The 22,255-nt window shown below is 53.8% G+C and overlaps 3 protein-coding genes across 9 annotated transcripts in view; 2 read left to right on the plus strand and 1 right to left on the minus strand.

The window, feature by feature from the left end:
- Ache (acetylcholinesterase (Yt blood group)) overlaps positions 1-5,548 on the plus strand; it is a 6,194-nt gene extending 646 nt beyond the window's left edge. Inside the window, exons 2-6 of one of the 5 annotated variants that reach the window (XM_005413675.2) lie at positions 1,108-1,290; positions 1,576-2,664; positions 3,030-3,514; positions 4,190-4,359; positions 5,212-5,548. In XM_005413675.2, coding sequence (XP_005413732.1) covers positions 1,600-2,664; positions 3,030-3,514; positions 4,190-4,359; positions 5,212-5,333 — 1,842 coding nt within the window. In that variant the 5' untranslated portion in view covers positions 1,108-1,290; positions 1,576-1,599 and the 3' untranslated portion in view covers positions 5,334-5,548. Of the gene's footprint in view, positions 1-46; positions 1,291-1,575; positions 3,515-4,189; positions 4,360-4,540; positions 5,185-5,211 lie in introns of those variants that run through there. The other 4 variants (XM_005413673.2, XM_005413676.2, XM_013509453.1 and 1 more) reach the window with 4 other exon arrangements.
- Ufsp1 (UFM1-specific peptidase 1 (non-functional)) lies at positions 5,548-6,666 on the plus strand. The gene is made up of 2 exons (XM_005413773.2): positions 5,548-5,718; positions 5,822-6,666. The coding sequence occupies exons 1-2, from the start codon at positions 5,548-5,550 to the stop codon at positions 6,569-6,571; spliced, it is 921 nt and encodes a 306-aa protein (XP_005413830.2). The 3' UTR covers positions 6,572-6,666.
- A 57-nt stretch (positions 6,667-6,723) lies between these two features.
- Positions 6,724-21,287, minus strand: Srrt (serrate, RNA effector molecule). Of its 3 annotated transcripts, none has more exons than XM_005413681.2 (20): positions 21,023-21,287; positions 20,643-20,782; positions 14,413-14,541; positions 14,042-14,188; positions 13,630-13,818; positions 11,674-11,843; positions 11,373-11,557; positions 11,125-11,223; positions 10,925-11,042; positions 10,620-10,774; positions 10,292-10,353; positions 10,123-10,201; positions 9,482-9,670; positions 8,982-9,155; positions 8,189-8,342; positions 7,836-8,029; positions 7,482-7,638; positions 7,199-7,288; positions 6,990-7,116; positions 6,724-6,908 (listed from the first exon to the last, which is right to left on the minus strand). In XM_005413681.2, exons 2-20 carry the CDS (start codon positions 20,762-20,764, stop codon positions 6,833-6,835), a joined length of 2,616 nt encoding a protein of 871 aa, XP_005413738.1. In that variant the 5' UTR covers positions 20,765-20,782; positions 21,023-21,287; the 3' UTR covers positions 6,724-6,832. The 3 variants fall into 3 exon arrangements, with proteins under 3 accessions (XP_005413738.1, XP_005413737.1, XP_013364906.1); XM_005413680.2 differs by having other exon boundaries at positions 8,982-9,158; positions 10,620-10,777; XM_013509452.1 differs by having other exon boundaries at positions 7,199-7,300; positions 21,023-21,286.
- Positions 21,288-22,255: the final 968 nt, after the last annotated feature.

Consider the following 22,255-nt stretch of genomic DNA (forward strand, 5'->3'; position numbering starts at 1 on the left):
CCGGCTCGGCCGCCTCAGGTGAGTCCTCCGCCCCGCCCGGGACCCTCCTGGGCCGGCGGCCACTCGGCGCCACGGAGACCGCGTGCTTCCGGAGCGATCTAGGCCCCCAAAAGGGGGCGCCGAGCGCGCCCCCCGCCGCCGCGCACTCCGTAACTCTCCCCGGCCGCCGCGTACTTACCCATGCCCTGCAGGGCCAGCTGCCGCCGCTCCGCCCGCGTTCCTGCAGGGACCTCAGGGCGCCCCTTCCCCGCTCGCCCCCCAGTCTGGGCCACTGGAAGACGCCCCCTGTTTGGAGCGAAACGCAAACTGCGCAGGTTCTTGGCGCCTGGCGGCATCCCAGCCCCTCAAACCGAGGGCCGCGACCCCAGCGCCCCTCTGCAGCGCCCATCCCAGGCCCTTCCAAAGCCCAGGAACTCCCTCCCAGGGAGACTCCATCTCTATTTTTTTTGTTTTGTTTTTTTTTTGGTGGGGGGGAGAGGCTTAGCGGAAGCCCCGAGTTATAATTAGCCCCACTTGGGTTTCCTAGTTAATCTCCAACACTACCACCACCCCCAGCTCTTAGCGACGGAGACTGGGTGAGGGGTGATCGCAGGGAGAGGGGGGAGTTCCGACCCGGGGAATTTTGATCCCTTGGCTGGAGATGCCGGAACCACAGCAGCTGCTGCCCCAAAATAGCGTCCTCGCCCCTACAGCCGGGGATCTCCAGAGCTCCTGGAACACTGGCGTCCTGGCTCGCCCTTCAGATCCCTCTGTGATGCCCGTGAGCCCCCAGACCACCACCCCAAGTTCCCGGCTCCAGTCGGGGCGGGGAGAGCCGTTTTCTCCTCGGTCTCTACTGCCCCCAGCTGGCGGCGACATGCACTGCAACGTCTGTCGCACGGTTGCTCTAGTCTGGAGGACCAGGGCTGGCAGCCAGTGGACTAGGGCTAGGCATAGCCGGGAGGGGTGAAGGGGACGGAGCAGCTGATGGGAACCGGCGGGTACCAAAGCTCAGAGCCAGACAGCAAATGAGGCGCTGCAGGGTGTGGCAGGATGTGGAGGAGGCAGGATTTGGGGTACCCCATGACCGAGAGCTCGCACACTTGAATGCCCAACCCACTCCCCCAGGGCCCTGGCCCTGGCCCACCCAGGAGGGACGGCTGTGCCTTGAAGCCGCAGCGAGCTCTCCCAGTGGTGCCACCTAGCAGCGAGGGCCCCGCCCCTGTCCCGTGGCAGCTGCGTGGACTGCGGCCTTCGGTACCCGCACTGCATGCACGGGGCCCAGCCTAAGCCCTAGAGCGAGGGGACCAGGTGAGGGCTGTGGGCCCTGCGGGCGGGGCGGGTATGCCTTGGCGTGTCTTATCTCCGTGCCCTGCATCTGTCTGGGTGTGTGCGCCTGCCTGATCTCTGTCCCCTCTTGCCTGCCTGCCTGCTGGTGTCCTTGTCTCTGCCTGTCTCCTTCCCTCCCTGTTTCTTTCCTTGCCAACCTGCCCCACCTCCTCTGCAGCCCGGTGATAGCCCTTGGGCAAGATTGTTACCTAATCTGCTCCCCCCTTGCTGCCTCCAGCCTTCACCCTTTGCCTTTCTTTTTCCCAGCAGACGCCGCCTGCCGTGGCAGCCATGAGGCCCCCGTGGTGTCCCCTGCACAAGCCCTCCCTAGCCTCCCCACTCCTTCTCCTCCTCTCCCTCCTGGGAGGAGGGGTGGGGGCTGAGGGCAGGGAGGACCCAGAGCTGCTGGTGACCGTTCAAGGGGGCCGGCTGCGTGGCATCCGCCTAAAGGCCCCTGGGGGCCTTGTCTCCGCTTTTCTGGGCATCCCCTTCGCAGAGCCACCTGTGGGCCCCCGACGCTTTCTGCCACCTGAGCCCAAGCAGCCCTGGCCAGGGGTGCTGGATGCTACGACCTTCCCTAGTGTCTGCTACCAATATGTGGACACCCTGTACCCTGGTTTTGAGGGCACTGAGATGTGGAACCCAAACCGTGAGCTGAGTGAGGACTGTCTCTACCTCAACGTGTGGACACCATACCCCCGGCCTGCATCCCCCCTCCCTGTCCTCGTCTGGATCTATGGGGGTGGCTTCTACAGCGGGGCCTCCTCCCTGGACGTATACGATGGCCGCTTCCTGGCACAGGCGGAGGAGACAGTGCTGGTGTCTATGAACTACCGGGTGGGAACCTTTGGCTTCTTGGCTCTGCCAGGGAGTCGAGAGGCACCAGGCAATGTTGGTCTGCTGGATCAGAGGCTGGCACTGCAGTGGGTGCAAGAGAACGTGGCAGCCTTTGGAGGGGACCCGACATCAGTGACTCTATTTGGGGAGAGCGCAGGCGCTGCCTCGGTGGGCATGCACATACTGTCCCCGCCCAGCCGGAGCCTCTTCCACAGGGTCGTGCTGCAGAGCGGTACACCCAACGGGCCCTGGGCCACGGTGGGCATGGGAGAGGCCCGCCGCAGGGCCACGCTGCTGGCCCGCCTTGTAGGCTGTCCCCCAGGTGGCGCCGGTGGCAATGACACAGAATTGGTAGCCTGCCTGCGGACACGGCCAGCTCAGGACCTGGTGGACCACGAGTGGCATGTGCTGCCCCAGGAAAGCGTCTTCCGGTTTTCCTTCGTGCCCGTGGTGGACGGAGACTTCCTTAGTGACACGCCTGAGGCCCTCATCAATGCTGGAGATTTCCATGGCCTGCAGGTGACTAGTGGCTGGCAGGGGTGGAGCTGGTTCCCAGGGGTCTGGCCATCCCTCCCCTCCCCAGGGAAAGGAAAAAAAAAGACAGTCCCGGCCTGGGGCTCCTGCAGATCCACTCTCAGAGGTCCAAGCTTCTGGGGCCTATGGCCACCCTCCTCCCCAGAGTGCAAATCCCAGAGAGTGGTCATCGGGGCAGAGAGGAAAAGAGCTGTGGGTATATTTTCCTTCTCTCCGTCCCTTCCCCAGTCTCCTGCTCTCCTCCTCCGTGGTTCTGGATCTGTAACTGTTCATCTCTGGCTCTCTGTCTATCTGTCTCTTTGTCTGCTTGTCTGTCTGTACCCTGTCCATCCTGTCCCTCCCGTCCCCAGGTGCTGGTGGGTGTGGTGAAGGATGAGGGGTCCTATTTTCTGGTTTACGGGGCCCCAGGCTTCAGCAAAGACAACGAATCTCTCATCAGCCGGGCCCAGTTCCTGGCTGGGGTACGCATCGGGGTTCCCCAGGTGAGCGACCTGGCAGCCGAAGCTGTGGTCCTACATTACACGGACTGGCTGCATCCTGAGGACCCGGCACGCTTAAGGGACGCCATGAGTGCTGTGGTGGGCGACCACAATGTCGTGTGCCCTGTGGCCCAGCTGGCTGGGCGACTGGCCGCCCAGGGGGCCCGAGTCTATGCCTACGTCTTTGAACACCGTGCCTCCACACTCACCTGGCCCCTCTGGATGGGGGTGCCCCACGGCTACGAGATTGAGTTCATCTTCGGACTCCCCCTGGACCCCTCGCTGAACTACACCGTCGAGGAGAAAATCTTTGCCCAGCGGATGATGCGATACTGGGCCAACTTTGCCCGAACAGGGTCAGCAGGGATGGGGGTGGGGGGCGCACAGGAAGGGAGGCAGGAGGGTAAAGGAGACAAAGAGGGCAAGAGAAACAAAGGAGAGACAGAGAAGGTGCAAGGCAGGGTGGGAGCCCCGTGTAAGAGGCAAGGACAGGGACAGAGGAAGAGAGATGAAGATAAAGGAGATCCAGTAGTTAGGAGAGGGCTGCAGAACTCCAGCTGGACGGGCAGTGATTTATATTCCTTGTGGCTCTGTCTCCCTTCCCATTTTATGTCTGAAAAAAGGGGGCGGTAAATCTGGCATCAGACTGGGGTTGCCCAAAGTAGAAGTGCTGCTTGTGGAGACACAGCTGTGCCTGGGTTATACACTTCACTGGCTCAATCAAAAGTAGCGTGTTTGTTTGTTTTTTGTTTTGTTTTTTTAATGGAAGGAAAACAGATAAAGACGGGAATAGAAAAACTGAGAGAAAGGAAAGAGGGTACACAGGAGAAAAGGGGAAACTCCTAGGTGAGAAGGGACGCAGGAGAAGAGAAAGAATTGGAGTCAGACGGCACGATTGGGGGTCTCCATGGGGCCGAAGAGGCCCCGGGGTCAGGAAGGGGACCCTTCTGCCCTGTCCTCATCTTCACTCCCCATCACTCTGAGCCCTGCAAGCCTTTTCATGGAGCTGAGCCGTCCCTCTCCCTTCGCAGGGACCCCAATGACCCGCAAAACGCCAAGGCCCCTCAGTGGCCCCCATACACTACAGGAGCGCAGCAGTACGTGAGCCTCAACCTGCGGCCGCTGGAGGTGCGCAGGGGACTGCGCGCCCAGGCATGCGCCTTCTGGAACCGCTTCCTGCCCAAACTGCTCAGTGCCACCGGTATGTGGGAGCCGGCGGGCGGGGGGCGGAGAGAGAAAAGGGCGTGCAGGGCCGGGGATGCAGCGCCTGCCTGGCAAGCGCCAGGTCGTGAGTTCGAGTCCTCATACCAAAAGGGGGGGGGCGGGTGCAGAAGGAGGGGAGGAGGAGCCGGCCGGGTGTAACCCCTCTCTTCTCCCCCCAGCCTCCGAGGCTCCCAGCACCTGCCCAGGCCCCGCCCATGGGGAGGCTGCCCTGAGGCCCAGGCCTGGCCTACCCTTGCTCCCCTTTCTCCTCCTCCTCCTCTTCCTGCGGCTGTGACCACGGCCTCTTCCCCTTGGCCTCAGGGGTCACCTCCTCTAAAACATGGCCAGACTGTGGGGAAGGACCCCTCTCAGGGACCCAGCGCCCCCTCCGTGCACACAAACTGGACAGGCCTCAGAGACCTACTCGCCTTTGTTTAAATGGAATTGAAAAGCCAATTTAAATTTTTTATTTTTATAAAATTATCCTTTGGAGCCTGAGCCTGGTGTTGGGGAGAAAGGGAGACCTGGGGCTGGATAGCACCCACAGTAGGCTACAACTGTCAACCATCTCTGTCTCTTCTTTTTCTCCCTGCCAACCCATGCCCTTCTGGTTCCATCCGTCCCGCTCCATCTTGCGGTCGCTGCCTCCCGTCTGCTTCCTGCCACCCTTCTCCGCCCCGCCCGCCCTGGCCTTCATCCTCCCTGTCTGCCGTCTTGCCTACACTCTCCTGATCCTCGTTCCACCATCTCACGTGGCCCCCGCCCCCGCCCCCGTGTGTCGCCCCTGCGTTCCCGCCCCTCCTTGTCCTGCGTGCCGCCTCCTCCCGCCCCCGCCGGACGCCCGCCGCAGACACGCTGGACGAGGCGGAGCGCCAGTGGAAGGCCGAGTTCCACCGCTGGAGCTCCTACATGGTGCACTGGAAGAACCAGTTCGACCATTACAGCAAGCAGGATCGCTGCTCAGACCTGTGACCCCGGCGGGACCCCACGTCCTCAGGCCCCGCCCCCAGCTGTATATACTATTTATTGAAGGGCAGGGATAGAACAGACCAGTCCCAGACCCTGCCCGCCCGACCCCCGACTTCCCCCCGGGGCTCCTCGTCCTCTGCATGTCTCGGGCCGAGCTCCCTCCCCCGCGGTGCCTTCGCCCCTTCTGGGCTGCCAATAAACTGTTACAGCCACCGGAATGTGCGCCACTGGGAACGGGGGCAGAGTGCCGGGATCGCGGGACACAGGCGCGCAGGTCCAGGGGCTGACAGCAGTAGGGTTAGCCCGCTCCAAAGGGCCTCGGCGCCTGCGCGCTCGAAGGCCGCCAAACCGAGCCCCGCCCCGCGGGGGTGGGGCCTGCGCCTGCGCAGTGAAGCCAACGGGCGGGCGCGGCAGTGCATTGTGGGAGCCTGGTGGATGCTGTATCCTGGCGGCGCTAGTTCTCTGCTGCGCGTTTCTGACCCCGGGGTAAGTGCCACGACTCCGCGAACCCTTCTTGCCCGCAGCTGGCCCAAGACAGGGCTTCAAGAGGAAGCGCTGGGGTTCGCCACGCACCGCCAGCCGCCCTGGAGCTGCTGCAGGACGTCCACCTGGGCCTGGCCCCGCCGCGCCGCGGCCCTGCCCGCCTGGCCGTCCTCTCGGGCCACTACCTCTACTATCACTACTGCTGCGACGGGCTGGACGACCGCGGCTGGGGCTGCGGCTACCGCACGCTGCAGACGCTGTGCTCGTGGCCAGGGGGCCAGGCCACGGGCGTGCCTGGACTGGACGCTGTGCAGGCGGCCCTGGAGGACATGGGCGACAAGCCCCGCGGGTTCCGGGGCTCCCGGAGCTGGATCGGCTGCGTGGAGGCCAGCCTCTGCCTCGCGCACTTCGGAGGGCCCCAGGGCCGCCTGTGCCACGTGCCCCGTGGAGCCGGGCTTCGCGGCGAGCTGCAGAGGCTTTACTCCCACTTCGCGGGGGGCGGCGGGCCTGTGATGGTGGGAGGGGATGCCGATGCCCAGGCCAAGGCCCTGCTGGGCGTCTGCGTAGGGCCAGGCACCGAAGCCTACGTCCTGATACTGGACCCTCACTGCTCGAGCGCTCCCAAGAACCCTAAAGAACTACAGGCCGCCGGGTGGGTGGGCTGGCGAGAGGTGAGCAGCGCCTTTGATCCCTGCTCCTTCTACAACCTGTGCTTGACCAGCTGTAACTCTGAAAAGCAGCAGCACACCGAAGACTGAAACTGACCCCACCTGTGCGTCCTTTACTTCTCAAGTGTCCCAGCAGAGCAGAGGGGAACTTCAGCATCAATAATAAAGTGACCAGGCCCAGCCAACCATGGCCCCAGCGGACGTTTGGGAGGATGTGAGAACCTATGCAACACACCCAACTGAAGAGTCACTACTTCAGGGCTTTTATTGGTAGTAAGCTGAATGTACAAAAACATTCTCAGGTGATGAGACAAGGCAGGCAGAAGTACAGGGTGGGGGAAAGTGGACTGCTCAAAAGAAATCCACATCATCTGGGGCATCCAGGTCGCGATACTCTACAATGGCCCTTGGGTCTCCTCGAACCATCCTGTAATACAAAAGGTGGTGAGACCTGAGGGGCCCTGTGTGTGCAGGAGGCAAGGGGCTTGGACATCTTACCCATTCTCACCTGCTGCGTGGTTTCCCAGGATAGCCACCTTGGCCTCGAAAAGCATCATAGTTCCCTCTGCCAGCACCATACGGGGCATGTGGGTATGGAGGGCCTCCTGTGGGAACTGCAGGGCGCACAGCACCAGCTGTGAAAAAGATCAGTGTTCAGCCTGTTTCCCTCTAGCACCACACAATCACCAAGCCCTTTCAGCCCTCTCCCACACTTACCTCCATAGCCCAAAATGGGGGGCCGGGGCTGGCCATAGGGCATCAGGCCCTGGGGAGTTTGGTGTGGGTAGGGGAGTCCTGGGGTCAGACCTGGGGGGAGTACAACACAGACAGGGACATGAATTACTGCGGGACGGGGGGGGGGGGGGGACGGACACACAAATGACTTCTAAAGAGTATGGCCTCAGTATATGGTAGAAACTTTTCTTAGGGAATGACAGATTAAAGAGAGGAATCCTGCACAAAGAAGAAATGCACCAGACCCTCATGGATCGTATCTTACTCTGGGCAGGGCCAGGGGGTTGGGCTGGCTTGATCTCCGGCAGAGCTGGACGTTTGGCGTCTGTGAGGAAGTTGTTGAAGAATGCCACTTCCTTCTTTACCTCCTCAATCTTCTCTGCGTGTTTGTTGAAGATATGTTTGCGCACAAACTCGGGACCCTGTGCGGAGAGGGAAAGATCAGGACAGAGCAGCAAGTTGATGTGGGCTCTCCCAGCCCGAGCCAGCCTGGAAAGTGGACAGCCTCCCTCCAGCCAAGCCGCTGAGCATCTCCCCCAACCCCCAGGCCTTTAGGAGACTGCAGGCCCCAACCCTGCCTCCCACCATTCTAACAGGCCAATTCTCTAACATCCCAGACCTTGAATTTCTTGCCACTGAGAGGACACAGCCACTTATCCTTGCCCAGTTCCTGGGTGTTGGAGGTGACAAATTTTTCCACTTCCTGCTCAGGATCCTTGCGGCCCATCTTCTGGGCCTCTTCCTCAGACAGGGATTCCCGCACACTCAGCAGGGGGGTCAGCTTCTCCTCGAAGGTCTTCTGCCACTCCAACACTGTGGTGGGAAGCAGAGAAAGGAAGGCTAAAGAAGGATAGCAAGGGACAGGAGAGGGGACGAGGAAAGGGTGGCAAAGTACTGCCAACAGAGGGGAGCAGCAGCTAGGAAGAGTGCAAATAAACGGAAAGAGACTCGGGAACGGGACTTGGGGGGCACCTTCTCCATGACTGATGCGGTTGGGAGGCATGGGCCCCCGAACATGGATGATGCCGCAGCGATTTGGCATCTCATCTTCATTGGGGTACTCGCAGGTGTTGTAGTAATCCAGGGAATGCACAATGCGCAGGTAGAGGAGGAGCTTGTCCAAAACCTAAGGAGACAGAAGCCACTGGGTCCCCACTCTGGCACTTTGTATCTGTCCCTCCAAACCTGATGCTCATCCTCCTTTAGGGAGGCGATTAGATCATGTCCATGTGATTCTTGGGGATTAGCCCACTGCTGAGTTTATAGCTAAATGCAATTTAGGGGGTGAAGCCTGGTGGGAGGTGGGTCACTGGGAGTGAGACTGGGAAAGGTATTATCTTCTTCTCTCATTTGATCTCTCTGCCTCAGTGTGTGTCTCTCTCCTTCCTGTAACCATGCCATAAACTCACTCTTCCTCCTCTAACATGCTGCCCTGCCTTGGAGTCAGCTGACTTTGAACTGAAACCTCTACAAACTGTGAATCAAAATAAACATTTTCTCCTTACAACTGTGGGCATCAAGTATTGCCTTAGCTACAAAAAAATAACTAAGGCCAGGTATGTGGCACATGCCTGTAATCCCAGCACTCAGGAGGCTGAGACAGGAGGATCGCCTCAGGTTCAAGGCCAGCTTGGGCTACATAGTGAGTTCAAGGCCAGCCTGAACTACATGGTGAGACCCTGTCTCAAAAGAAAAAGAAAAGGTAAGACATCCTTTCACCCCCAAAGCCATGCACCCATGCCCCCTACAAAGCTACAGCTGGCACCTTGATCAGCTTCTCATCCCGCTCCACACTGATCTCCGCTGGGTTCCCTTCCTTCGGAGGCTCCTCAGGGGGAGCTCCCCCACTGCTCCCCAGCAGCTCCTCCTCTTCAGCACTCACTTCCTCAATCAGGTAGTCAGTGATGTTCTTCAGGATTGGGTTCTGCGAGGGCAGACTCTGCTGGAGGGGGGGAGGGGCAAAGAGACAAAAAAGTCCCCTGAGGACAGGGATGAACCTGTGAACCACCACACAGGAGGGCAGGGGAACAGAGTGAGGCTCACTTGATGGAACTGTCACCTCTGCTGTCACTTGTACTTGCCCCACCCAAGCCCATAGATTCTGGTGGAAGAGGGGGTAGTGTACCCAGAGAGGGACAAACAAGTGAGGGTATGAGTGGGCACAAGGGGACACTAACTGCCAAAGAGCAAGTAAGGATAGGTGTATATGGAGTAAAGGAGGTGATGTCAGCTGCTTTGGAAATGATCCCCTGGGGAGTCACTGACTGTTGGCAGAGGAGGTGTCCCCGGCTCGGAGGCCCAGAGCTGGGTCCTGTCATCTAGCGTGTGGATCAGCTTGGCCGCCAGCTTGATGTCATTGCGCACTATCTGCTTGTGCTGGGTAATGCCATTGATGTTTCGCACACGGCGGGTCAGATCTCTGTTCACACCTGGGCTCAGCTCACACTCACGGAGCTGCAAGGAAGATGAAATCAGAAAACTGACCAAGCTGGGTATACTTGCGCATGCCTGTTATTCCAGCACTCAGGAAGCTGAGGCAGGAGGATCAAAGCAAGTTTGAGACCAACCAGGGATACACAGTGAGTTCAAGGCCAGCCTGAACTACATAGTGAGACCCTGTCTCAAAAAGACCAAAGGAAAAAAAAAAAAGAAACTGGCCAACAACTGCAACCACTGCCCAGAAACAGCAGCTGACAGACTGAGAACACCAGTGACTGTCAGGACTCTGACCTCCCTGAGGACAGGGACCAAAGAAGTCCTGCCAGACAGGGCCAGGCAGTTAACATGAGCAGAGTAAATGGATAAAAATGGGCAAAACAAAGGGAGAAGGGAGTCAGAAGTCACAGGGCGGACACAAGAGAGCCATGTTTTCTCTTCTTTTAAACAATCCCACTCCTGGTACTCACTCGGATATTCTGCAGGTTCCAACAGATCTCTTTAATGTTAACACTGCGGTCAAAGGTTACCCAGCCACGACGGAAAAACCTACATGAGAAAAAATATCACTGTTTCTGGATGGAGATGGTGTGGGCCATTAACCAATTCCCCTGTACTCTGAAGTGTCCAGTTCCTTACCTCCTCTCAGGCTGTGGCTCCGACAGTGCCACACGCATAAAACCTGGGTATCTTTTACAAAGCTGCAAGAAGCAGGGAAAACAGAAACCCCACTCAGTAATTCAAGGAATCATTTCTTCCTCCAACCCACTGGGGCACCTCATTTTAACCCTTACACTTGGGCAAGGAGAAACCACCCCAGCACTTCACAGACAGGGTGCAAGCAGCCCTTGCAAGCAGAAGCCCATGGGAAGGGGGCTTCCTATCTAACATTCAGAACCAGATTGCCTTCTCTCCACCTGCTGCCTCAAAGGATCTGTGCCTGCCCAACACCAACTTCCCCACTCACAGAGATGATCTCAGCCCGGGAGATGTTGGGTGCGATGTTGCGCATGAAGAGGGAGCAAGTCTTATGCAGGGGCCGGGGCTTACATTCCAGCCCTGCAGCATCCTTAGGCTTCTCCCTTTCCTCTTCCTTGGGCTTCTCCTTTTCCTTAAGGGCTTCTTCTAGGCAAGAAGTGGTAGAAGTTGGAGAGATTTTATTATTAATTTTGGTGGAGCAGACAGAATAGCTATTACTGACCTCCAATAGGAGGTCATCTCCCCACAAACATCACCAACCTCCCCCCATCGCCCCACCCCTGAGCCGCCTACCGGTCTCTTCTTTGTCCTCCTCAGCTTGGCCACTCTCAGACTCAGACTCAGACTCAGATACACTGCCTTCGTCAAAGCTGTCATCGCCACTGTGCTTCCTGTTTCGCTTCTTGCTACTCTGTGGGAGGCACAGTGGGGAGGCTGAGTCAGGGAACCCTGGCCTCTGCCTGACTGCTGGCCCCATGTGAGCAACACCTTACCTTTTTAGCTTCCTTTTCAGAGTCTTCTTTCTTCTCTTCTTTGTCCCCATCACCCTCAGATTTCTTGGTTTTGTCATCGTTAGAGCTGTCATTTTCTGCCTACAGGTAGAGACCATCACTGGGGATGTCTAATCTCCCCCAGCTTTACCAACCAGAGCCCTGCTCCACACCTGAGCAGTTTCAGCTCCCCCAGCCCGCCTCACATGCAGCCCTCTAGCTCCAGCTCCTCTGAACCCCAGAAGTCCAACCTGCTTGCCATCTTCTTTCTTGTCATCCTTATCACCAGTCTTGCGTTCTCCGTCACCCAGGCCTGCTCCGGCCCGGCCTTCCTCTTTCTTATTGGGCTCCCCAGGCTTTCCTGCCTGTTCCTCCTCCTCCTCCTGCTCCAGGATGCGTAGATCATTTTCTGTGCCTCCTTCCATCTTAATCACAGCTACTCACAAAGACAGCAGAGGTCACCATCAAGGGCCTGGCTTCTGTCAACCCGCTTCCATTTCCCAACAAAGATCATGGTCACCTGAGCACCTCCACCTGCCCAAGTCCACGTACCTGCATCCAGCATCTTGACAATGGCATCTGCTCGGTCTATGTCCAGGAGAAGGTTATCAAACCAGCCACTCTCCATGAGGGACAAGAACACTCTCAGTCGGTTTTGCAGGGCCCCTCGGGCTTCCTGCCGACGCTTCCCCACCTCATCTGGGTGGTACTTAGACCGAAACCTGGGAAGAAAGTAGGGGAGGGAGAGACAAAATAGTCAGCAAAGGTCAGGGCCAGGATGCAGGGAGGGGCCCAGGAAAGACAGGCCATAGCCCCCATCCTCTCATACCCACAAAAGGTCATAAAAGCAGAGAGATTAGGGAAGAGGGGTGCACTAGAACCACCCAACACCCCAAAAAGAACCACGGGTTGTGCTCTGAAATGATACAGGGGAGAGCCAGGAACTAAGAGCTCTGGATTTGGGAAGATCAGTGCCTACAGGGGGAGGCCAGGATTGGAGAGGCAGATTTATGACTGAGTCTCTGGGAAACACTAACTTAAAAAAGTGTAATTTCCCAAGCTCCAGAGAAGAAAGCTAAGGAAACAGTTGGCCCCAAAGAACCTCCCTCTCAACGCCAACCCCAGGTTACAGTCATTCCGGCTCCCGCCAATTCCCTCCACCCCTAGGTGGAAGACAGAAGAAAACCTGAAGTGCACTGGACAGAAAAAGCCAAAAAGGCAGGACACCTTTCTCCCCCCTTGGGAAGATCAGCAAGGTGGTGAAGGGACAGGAAGAGACCAAAGGGAGAACTGAAGTGCCCATAAAGCCTCAGGGATAGAGAGAGGGCTGGAGGGTTAGGGTGAAGCATAAAACAATAAAACATTTCGATAGGACCTTGGGGGAGGAAGACAGAATTAGGAATATGAGGAAAAAAAGAGAAAGGAAGAAAAGAAGAAAGTGTGAGAAAGGCCCAGAAATCAAAAAGGGAAAAACTGAAGACCAGACAAACTTAAAAAGAGAGAAGAAGAGAGTGTTAGGCGGAGAATGGGGGACAGGGACAGAGAAAGAACAAAGGTAAATGAGGTTAGGAGCAAGACACAGCAGTTAGGAAGAGAGGACAGTGAAGACAAAACAGAACCACGAGTTGAGCAGAGAGGAAAGGAAAGCCGCAGGCATCACCTCCAGGATCTTTACCTTGGCTGCTTGGTCAAACAGAGCTCAAGATTTAACTAGTGGCGCCCAGGGCCCATGCTGGCTGGTGGGCACCGGCTGGCTCCTGGCTGGGGCGCCCGGCCCAGATGCCCCACCCCCGCGGGACTCCGCGGTGGGGGCCCTGACTGACTAACTGCCTGAGCAATCACATTCAGCTAGACTGCTGCATTGTGCACAGCAGTGCCCTGCCTGTCTGCCTGGCCGGGGCAGGTGGCTCAGCCCAGGGGCTCATGTATGGGCTGGGTATGGTGGGGGTGGAGGTGGGTTTGCTCCGAGCTCCGTCGATGAGCGGGTGTAGTTCCCAGTTCTGGCTCTTTTCAAGGAGGAGGAGCAGAAAGAGGATGAGGAGGAGGAGCAGGAAGGGGGGAAAAGATGGTTGATTAAAATTAAAACATCCACAAAAGAAAAAAAAATTAAAACTCTTTTTCTGTCAAATGACCCTGAGTTCTTTGCTTTTCTTGTCTGGATTCACTCGTCGCTTTTAGGAGGATGCCACAGTCACACAGGGTCCTGGTGATCAGGGATGGCAATGCCTCAATACCAGCAAGTGGGAAGCAGTCTGTCTGCTGCCCCAAGGGGCCAGGTGGCTCTGGCCAGTTGCCTGGAGGTGTCCCAGTGAGGACAGTGGAAAAGGGAGATGGGGGTGGGTTGTGGCAGTCACTGAAGGAGGAGACCCCACCAGCCAATGCTGTTATGCTTCCCCTCCCCCACCCCAGGAATTCCGGATCGGGGGGAAAATGGGAAGAGGACAGGGCTGCAGCTCCACTGGCAGGGCCAGGGAAACATGCCAGGGAAAAGGAAGTTGGGGCACTTACCACTCCTCGTCTTTATGAGCCAGGAAAAAATCCTGCATCTGCTGCCTTCGAAAATCTAGCTTGTAGTCATTATACCGCTTGACAGCCTCCGTCTCATCCACAGAGTCGTCCAGCGACAGGAGGAACTCCTTGAAGGTCTTCATCACTGGCGGCGGCACACCCAAGTCAATCTCCGCGATGCTGCCCAGCCTGGGGGGCCAGTCAAGAAGTCTTGGTGTGTAAGGGGGAGTAGGGGGCTAAGTGGACAGCTGCCCCCTTCCTGTGCCCACCATGGATGCCACCCCCAAGCACAAAGCATTCCTGAGTACCCAATCCACTCCCCAGCTCTAGCTGGGGTCCTCATCAACCTCAAGCCATGCCCCAAGCCTGCCAACTCCCTTCTCCCAAGAATCCCAGATCACTAGGTCTTTACCTGGCCTGGATAGGCAGTACATGGTGCTGCATGATGTGGACGTCTGGGTGGCCCCAGGGCTGAGGGGGGCCATAAGTTGGGCCCCCACCCCCCCCAGCATAGGGCATCTCATAGCCACTGTGGTATGGGTCAGAGCTGTGCTCATCCCTGAGGGCAGGGGACACAAATGTCAGAGAAGAAACCAGAACCATCTCACCAGAGCACGAATGAGAGCAAGAAGAAGGCACACACACGAATGTGGTTCTCTTACCCAAGGGTTTGAAGGGACAAAGAAACAATGGGGTAGGGTGGTCTGAGAACAGAAAACAAGCTTTCAGCAGGGATGAGGGCAGACAGCTGAGGCTACACAGAGAGAAACGACGCCATCTCACCAGTCTCGTCGCATGCGCTTCTGTGGGGGGCTGAGCTCATGGCGGGGAGGAGAGAAGCGCTCCCGTCGATTCCGGTCATAGTCACGATATTCACCCCGACTGCGCCGCTCTCGGCCGCGGTCCCACTCCCTGGAGGCAGGAACCAGTGTCAGACACGAAAGGCACAATTGGCTAGGCCAAGGCCACACTCCTGGGCAGGCATCTCCTATGAGACTGACATACCACTGACATACCACACTAGAAGCCAGAACTGCAGAACTATACTTTTTTTTTTTTAGAACTATACTCTTTTTTGGGAGGAGGGGCAGGAATCAAACTCAGGACCTTGCACTTGCCAGGCTGTAACAGCTGAGCTATATCCCTAGCCGTAGAACTATACTCGTAGAGACCCTCATCTACTGCCATCACTTCAGCCCCACCCACAAACACCCTGACTTCTACCAGCCCAGCTTCTTTCCAATGCAGACCCACCTGAAGAATCCTCTGCTAATGGGCTGGATTTGTGGCTCAGTGGTGGGGCACTTGCCTGGCATGTACGAGGGCCTGGGTTCCAGCCCCAGAATTGGGAAGGAAGGAAAGAAGGGAGGGAGGAAGGAAAGATGGAGGAACAGAGTGACAGAGGGAGAAATCCTCCACCAGAAGTCAGCTACCTCAAATTCATCCATCACATCAGAAATGACTTATTGTTCCCACCACTGAGGGCTCAAGTTCTGTTCAGATATCAAGTACTGTCCTCTCCACCAATGGCACTGTCTTGCTAATCTTCCACCTACAGCTGTCAAAGCTGTGCTGCCTCTGCCATCTCTAGACTTGGCCCAAGTCCCTGTCACTTCCAGCATTAGTTGTTCACCCGCCTCTGCTTTCTCTACCGTCAAAGTTGAACACAAATCTGACCAAGTCATGTGCTCTTGCTTAACTGCCAGTAAACCACCTGTTAAGGTCTCTGGCTGTTCTGGCTGTCACCCCAGCCTTTTCACCAGGATCTGGCCATTCTCAGGCTGCTCTTAACAAAAACAAGAACCTCCCCTCTTGAGACCCCTTTTACAATAATGCGGGATAGCCGGGCGTGGTGGTGCACACCTATAATCTCAGCACTCCGGAGGCTGAGGTAAGAGGATCGTTTCAAGTTTGAGACCAGCCTGGGTTACAAAGTGAGCACATGGCCAACCTGAACTGCATAGCGAGACCCTGTCTCAAAAAAAAATAATAATAATAATAATGGGGGATAAATATTTGTGCGTGCGGTGCTGAGGATGGAACACAGGGCCTCACATGCTAGACACTGATCTATACCCTTACTATAAGAAATTATGAGCCGGGCATGGTGGCACACGCCTATAATCCCAGCACTCGGGAGGCTGAGGCAGGAGGATTGTGGCGAGTTTGAAGCCAGCCTCAGCTACAAAGTGAGCCCAAGGCCAGCCTTAACTGCATAGTGAGACTCTGTCTCAAAAAGACCAAAAAAAAAAAAAAAGAAAGAAAGAAATTATGAGAACACCAAAGGGCCGGGGATATAGTTCCGTAGCCATAAGTGCCTGCCTGGCAAGTGCAACATCCTGAGTTTGATTCCCGGTACCAAAAGAAAAAGAAAAAGAAAAAAAAGAACACTGAAGACTTGTGCTCTTATGGATTATGTCTATCAATACTTACTGTATTCAAAATTAAGGAAGAAAAGTTAAATATTCATCTTAAAATCATACATTAACATAAATCACATTTTATGAAAAATTACTATTTCCCCCCAGAAGAAATTACTGAAAAGAATGCGCTGTTTTTGCTTTTTTTTTTTTTTTTTGGTACTGGGAATCCAACTCAGGATCTTGTGCTTGCCAGGCAGGCACTTGTGCCACTGGGCTATACCCAGGCCTTGTTTTTGCATTTTTACACATCTCTTCAAGAACTTAATAGAAGACAGTTTCTACATTGAGTTTCTTGTCATATGCTGTTTGGTGGAAAAACATGAAGAAAATCTAAGCAGGGCATGATGGTACAGGCCTGTAATCAAAGAACTTGGGAGGCTGAGGCAGGAGAATTACTACGAGTTTAAGGCCAGTCTGGACTACATAGTGAGACCCTGTCTCAAGAAAAAAAAAAGAAAATCTACCCTCACACTGACATGTAGCTACGAAAGGAAAAACTTTAGAAGCCAGGCATGGTAGCACACTCCTGTAATCATAGTACGTGGGAGTTCGAGGCCAGCCTGGGCTACACAGAGAGACCTGTCTTGGGAAAAAAAGGAAATGCTTTAATACAAGACTCTTCAGATAATTTGGGATATTCTTTTGTTTTTAGATACTGCCTGACCTCAAGAAGTAGTTTCCCTTTTTTTTTTTTTAAGAGTCAGGGTCTCACTATCTGGCCTAGGCTGTCCTCCTCAAACTCCTAAACTCTAGCAATCCTCTTGCCTCAGCTTCCCAAGTACTGAGAACTAGCATGAGGCAACTTCTTTTGTGTTGTCTGTTTGTTTTTAGTCAGGGTCTTGCTGTGTAGTTCAGGCTCACCTTGAACTCACTATGTTTTAGCCTCAAACTTGCAGGGATCCTCCTACGTCAGCCACCTAGGTGCTAGGATTATAGGAATGCGCCACCACACCAGGGTAAAAGGTAAGATTCTTTTTTTTTCTCTTTGTCTTTTTGAGATAGGGTCTAGCTATGTAGTTTAGGCTGGCCTTGAGATTACTTTGTAGCCCAGGTTTGTCTCGAACTTGCAATGACCCTCTTACCTCAGCCTCCGAGTGCTGGGATTATAGCCATGTGCCACCATGCCCAGCTAACAGGTAGATTCTTAAAGGCTAGTTGGAATGCTCAATATAAAACCACATGGGTGACCATCTGGATTAACACTACACTAAAAATATTGTTCTACTTTGTTCATTGAACAGCTCTTGATATGTGCCATTGCACCATACCAAAATATCATCTTCATTAGTGTACTACTTTTGTCCTCAGAAAAGTCTTTAAGTACAGTGGTACCTTGGTTCACAAATGCTTTTTTGGCAAACAATTTGGCTGGCAAACGAAATGTTTGGCAGAATTTTGTTTTTGTTTGCAAACTCTACATCAGGTGACAAATACAACAGCAGCCATCTTTCATTTCCCACACAACAAACACAAATGTGGCCATCTTTTCCAAAACTATAGAACAAATTAAGTTCATGAACTGAGGTACAATTGTACTAGGAAGTTATCAAGCTCACATCAGTAGACTCAAGTTTTCCAAAATTTCAGTTTTCACTGGAAAGTTCTGTCTTTCTTTTTTCATTGCTGAGACAGAATAACTAACACCCACAAGTTAAGGAAGGAAAGGTTTATTTAACTGGTAGTTTGTACAGGTTTCAGTCCATAATCAGCTGGCTCCAAGGCAGGGTGGAACAGGAGACAGGCATCACAGAGGAGAAACTGTTTATAGTGGGCAGAAGGTAGCAAAACAAGCTAGGGACAAAACAAGCCTCTTCCTGTCCCTTATACTATATCTAGGCCACTGGGATTGGGGTGATAAAAAACCAATCAGTGGACAGATTTAATAATCACCTACCCTTAATCCTAGCATTAATGAATCAATCACACACTAGATTCAGCCACCACTGAAAAAGCTACACCTATGACCATATGAGGCTTTGGGGGCACATCAAAACACAACCCATAACATTCTACTTCATCACTGGCAACACACTGACAACTATCCTCTAACAAGTTCTCTTAGTTCATTTTGAAGATGTCTGCCAAATACTCTAATACGGTATGAACCTCTACTGTCAGTCATTCATTCAAGTAAAAACAGCATCACCTGGAAAAAAGTTTACTTCTTGCAATTCTATCACACAACTCTTGCCCAAATAACTACTGTCCTATATTCAGTAGGATTCATTATGTGTACTTTTTTTTTTTTTTTTGTCTTTCTGAGACAGGGTCTCGATATGCAGTTCAGGTTGGCCTTGAACTCACTTTGTAGCCCAGGCTGGCCTCAAACTCCCAAAGATCCTCCTGCCTCAGCCTCCCGAGTGCTGGGATTACAGGCATGTGCCACCATGCCCAACAATTATGCGTATTCTCACTCTGCCATATTGAAAAAAATGTAGTCAAGATTCTCATTTAGTAAAATGAAAAAATGTTTATTGCCCTATCAAAGACAGTTAAGTGAAACTTTTTTTTTTTAACCCTGGTACCATTTTCCTGATTTTGTGCTAAGGCATCAGCAATTCTACCCACCAGTGCTACTGTACTATCACTGAAAACATCTACATCATAGCCTACCACAGAATCACCTTTAACCTCAGACTCCCTAGGGTCTGCAGACAAGATAAGAACCACTACACTGACCAAACTCAAAGATACCCTCCTGTCAGCACAGTGTCCTGTCCATGACCTCAAGCTGTTCACATCATCAAGTCCAGGAAATTCCCACTCATCTTCCCAAGCCTAGCTTAGTGTCACTTTTCTGCAAATCTCCCTAACACCCCCCTCCAGCAGGCACTACTCCCTTCTTCAATATCCACTTTCTCAGCACTGATCATCTTTACCATCATCTCTTACACATATACATATGTGTATGCACCCAAGGCCATTGTGTACTCCATGCCAAACCCCAAACCAGAAGTTCCGAAAGGAAGTAACCCTATCTTATCCTTACCTAGAATTCATAAAAATACCTTGAGTTTCTTCTTAGAAAATAGCTAAGGAAACAAAATTTTAGGCTGGGCATGGTGGCGCAGGCCTGTAATCCCAGCACTCACCTATAATCCCAGCACTCACCTATAATCCCAGCACTTACAAGGCTGAGGCAGGAGGATCCCTGCTAGTTCGGCACCAACCAAGGCTACAAAGTGAGTTCAAGGACAGTCTGAACTGCACAGGGTAAGCCTGCCTCAAAAAGACAAAAAAAGAAAACAAAGTTCTAGGCCAGGCGTGGTGGTGCATGCCTCTAATTCCAGCACTTGACTGTAATCCCAGCTGCGATTTTGAGGCCAGCCTGGGTTACAATGGAGTTCTAGGCCAGCATGAACTCCATAGTGAAACCTGCCCAAAAAAAGACCAAAACAAAACAAAATAAAGTTCTACAAAGCCTCCACCACTAGGGTATATACTGACTGCCTGACTGATCAATTTACTAAACTGACTTTTTCCCAACAATAAGGAACAAATAGATTCTTATCACACAAAGTTGCTTCAAACTACTAGGAAAATGTTTCCAAATTGAGACACTGCCATTCACTCATTGAAAGTTTGTCTCTGTGTGTATTTTTTCCAGTTGTTGAGATCTGTGTTGCCCAGGCTGATCTGGAATTCAAGATCCTTCAGCCTCAAGCTTCGCAAGCAGTTGAGATTATAGGTGTGCACCATAGGCAAAAATATCTGAGTATTTTTTATGCCCCTGTAATCCCAGCACACTTGTGATCCCAGCACTCAGAAGGCTGAGGCAGGAGGATCACAAGTTTGAGGCCAACCTAGGCTACCTGGAAAGACTTTATCAAAAATCAAAAAAACAAAAAGAAAAAAAAAAAAAAAAGACATCTCAGAACACTAATAAGAACTGATTGAAACCAGGCATGGTGGAGCACGCCTGTAATCCTAGCTCTTGGGAAGCTGAGGCAGGAGAATTGTGGTGGTTTCAAGACCAGCCTGGGCTACATATTAAGACGCTGTCTGAAAAAAAAAACCCAATAAATTTAACATTTAAAAAAATCTGTGTGTGTATATATTTATACATACATATATATATAAATATATGTACACAGACAGGCAGACAGAGAGGGCCATATATCTATATATCTACATGTATGTTTCTACCTTTTAGGAAACCAGTATTACAACCTCTCCAGTCTGGTCAATTGTGTATTATCGGGGCCGGGGATATAGCTCAGCGGCATAAGCACCTGCATCGCAAGTTCAAGGTCCTGAGTTCAATTCCCGGTACAAAAAAAAAATTGTGCATTATGGACTTTTCAACCTTTTTTAAAGTACAATTTACGAACACAGGCACATACTTTTGGTGCTTGTGGTAAGTAGTGTTTTTTTCATACACAAAATCTGAGCTCTATCGCTGTGCTCTTGAGGACTTGTCAAAAATTAAGCCCTATCCAGTTCTCTAGCCAAAGGCAAGCAGGCAGAACCACAAAAAAACGGTCCAAGAAGGAACTTCACTACGGTTCACCCTAATAAAACCATAACGAGGAAAAAAAAAAAAAAAACAAGTGTAAAATGGAACGGAATCAAACAAGAAGACAAAATTACCGGTCATTCCAATCATCTCCTCGCCGTCTTTCATCTCTTTCTCGAGAACGGTCATAATCGCTACGCTCTCTTCTGAACTTGTCCCTGCGCCTTCGATCGTACTCGTCATCGCTGTCACCCATAGCGCGGTCCGAGGGGGCCTGGGACCCGGGCAGGGTTGGGCAGGGCGTTGGGCACGGACAAGGTGAGAGACGCTCCCGCAGAGGCAGCGCGCCCGCCTCCCTCCCGCCAAGGCCGGCCCTCCGCGGCCCGCGCCATCTCAGACAGAAGCCCCGACACTTTCACTCGGAGGTCCCAAAGGTCCCCCACCCGGCCTGCGCCCCGGGGCAGGATCCCGGCCCTCAGCCCCGCCCGCCTCCCCCGGCCCACCCCTCCCCCACCTGGGAGCGGCCGCGGCCGTTGCTCGCGCGCGCGGGCCGGCTTGCTTTCCGGGCGACCCGGACGCGCGAGAGGGAGACACGGGGTTCTCAGCCGGGAGACCAGAGAGAGGGCAGAAGAATGGGACAACCGAGAGCAAAGGGCCGCGCGCGCCCGTCACGCGCGTCGGTACCACTATCCGAGCAGGGAGCTTAACACACAACAAGCTCCGCACTCGCCAGTCGCGAGCTGGAAATAAAGCAAAGACGGCAGGGCGGGACTAACAAGGGGATGATGGGAAGGAGCGGGGACACAACTCTCGCGCGCTTTTCAGGACGAGAACTTCTAGCGAGAGGAACTACGGAAGCCCGACTGGACCAAGCCGAGCCCCTGGAAGGTAGTGGCGCCTTTGGGACGCCGACAGAACGAGTGCTCGTGCTCGGGTCAAAGTTCCAGCACTTCCAGACGTTTTGCGGGTTTGAGCCAGTTTGCGTTCATCAGTTGTCTTCTACAGATCCTTTGCTGGGATGCCGCCTGACCTCTCGGAAGTGGTTTTGCCCCCTCCCCGCGCAGGACGTGGGCTTGGGGAGGGCGAGTGTTTGGGGAATAGAGGCGAGAAGCAACCATTTTAAAGCATCTGCTCCCACCATTTTCTGCTCCCACCAGTCTTTCTTGGTGTCTCAGTGTGCGTTACCTGCAAAACCGTTTGTTCCTCCCCTTCTAGGACGGAGATGTGTCTTCATGCAAAGTGGGCACATCTGCCTTAACCTCAGTACTTTGCTGGCATTAGTTGTAGGTGGGTTGCCATCCTGAGCAAGGTGAATTGGCCAGCCCCAGATTAAATGAACAACCACTCCTAGGGATGACACTAAGTCTCTTTGCAAAGAACTCAGTGTGAGGCTTGATGGGAAATGCTGCTTCCCTGGACCATGATGCAGCCTTTTCCCAGCACTGGTAAATGGGTGTCTGCACCAAACTACTTACATAAAAGAAGTGTATTATAAGCCTGGAGTGTAGTTCAGTGGTACCGCCTGTGCTTGCTTAGCATGCATGAGGCCCTCCGTTCAGTCCCCAACACACACACACAGACACACACACACCCCCGAGCTAAGACCCAGGTTCTGACTTTTCCAACATTAGAGAACCATGCAGGCCGGGCGTGGTGGTGCACACCTGTAATCCCAGCACTCAGGAGGCTGAGGCAGGAGGATCATTGTGAGTTCGAGACCAGCCTGGGCTACAAAGTGAGCTCAAGG

The sequence above is a fragment of the Chinchilla lanigera genome, unplaced genomic scaffold, assembly GCF_000276665.1.
Source record: "Chinchilla lanigera isolate Chin_1 unplaced genomic scaffold, ChiLan1.0 scaffold00172, whole genome shotgun sequence".
Taxonomy (NCBI): Eukaryota; Metazoa; Chordata; class Mammalia; order Rodentia; family Chinchillidae; genus Chinchilla; species Chinchilla lanigera.

Coding starts and splice junctions, on each gene's coding strand:
- Ufsp1 (XM_005413773.2), top strand. CDS start 5,548: ATGTGCGCCACTGGGAACGGGGGCAGAGTGCCGGGATCGCGGGACACA. Junction 5,719..5,821: donor GTGGGGCCTGCGCCTGCGCA/GTGAAGCCAACG, acceptor CCCCGGGGTAAG/TGCCACGACTCCGCGAACCC.
- Srrt (XM_013509452.1), bottom strand. CDS start 20,764: ATGGGTGACAGCGATGACGAGTACGATCGAAGGCGCAGGGACAAGTTC. Junction 11,224..11,372: donor AGAAAGAAGATGGCAAGCAG/GTTGGACTTCTG, acceptor CTCTACCTGTAG/GCAGAAAATGACAGCTCTAA. Junction 11,043..11,124: donor CTGAAAAGGAAGCTAAAAAG/GTAAGGTGTTGC, acceptor TGCCTCCCACAG/AGTAGCAAGAAGCGAAACAG.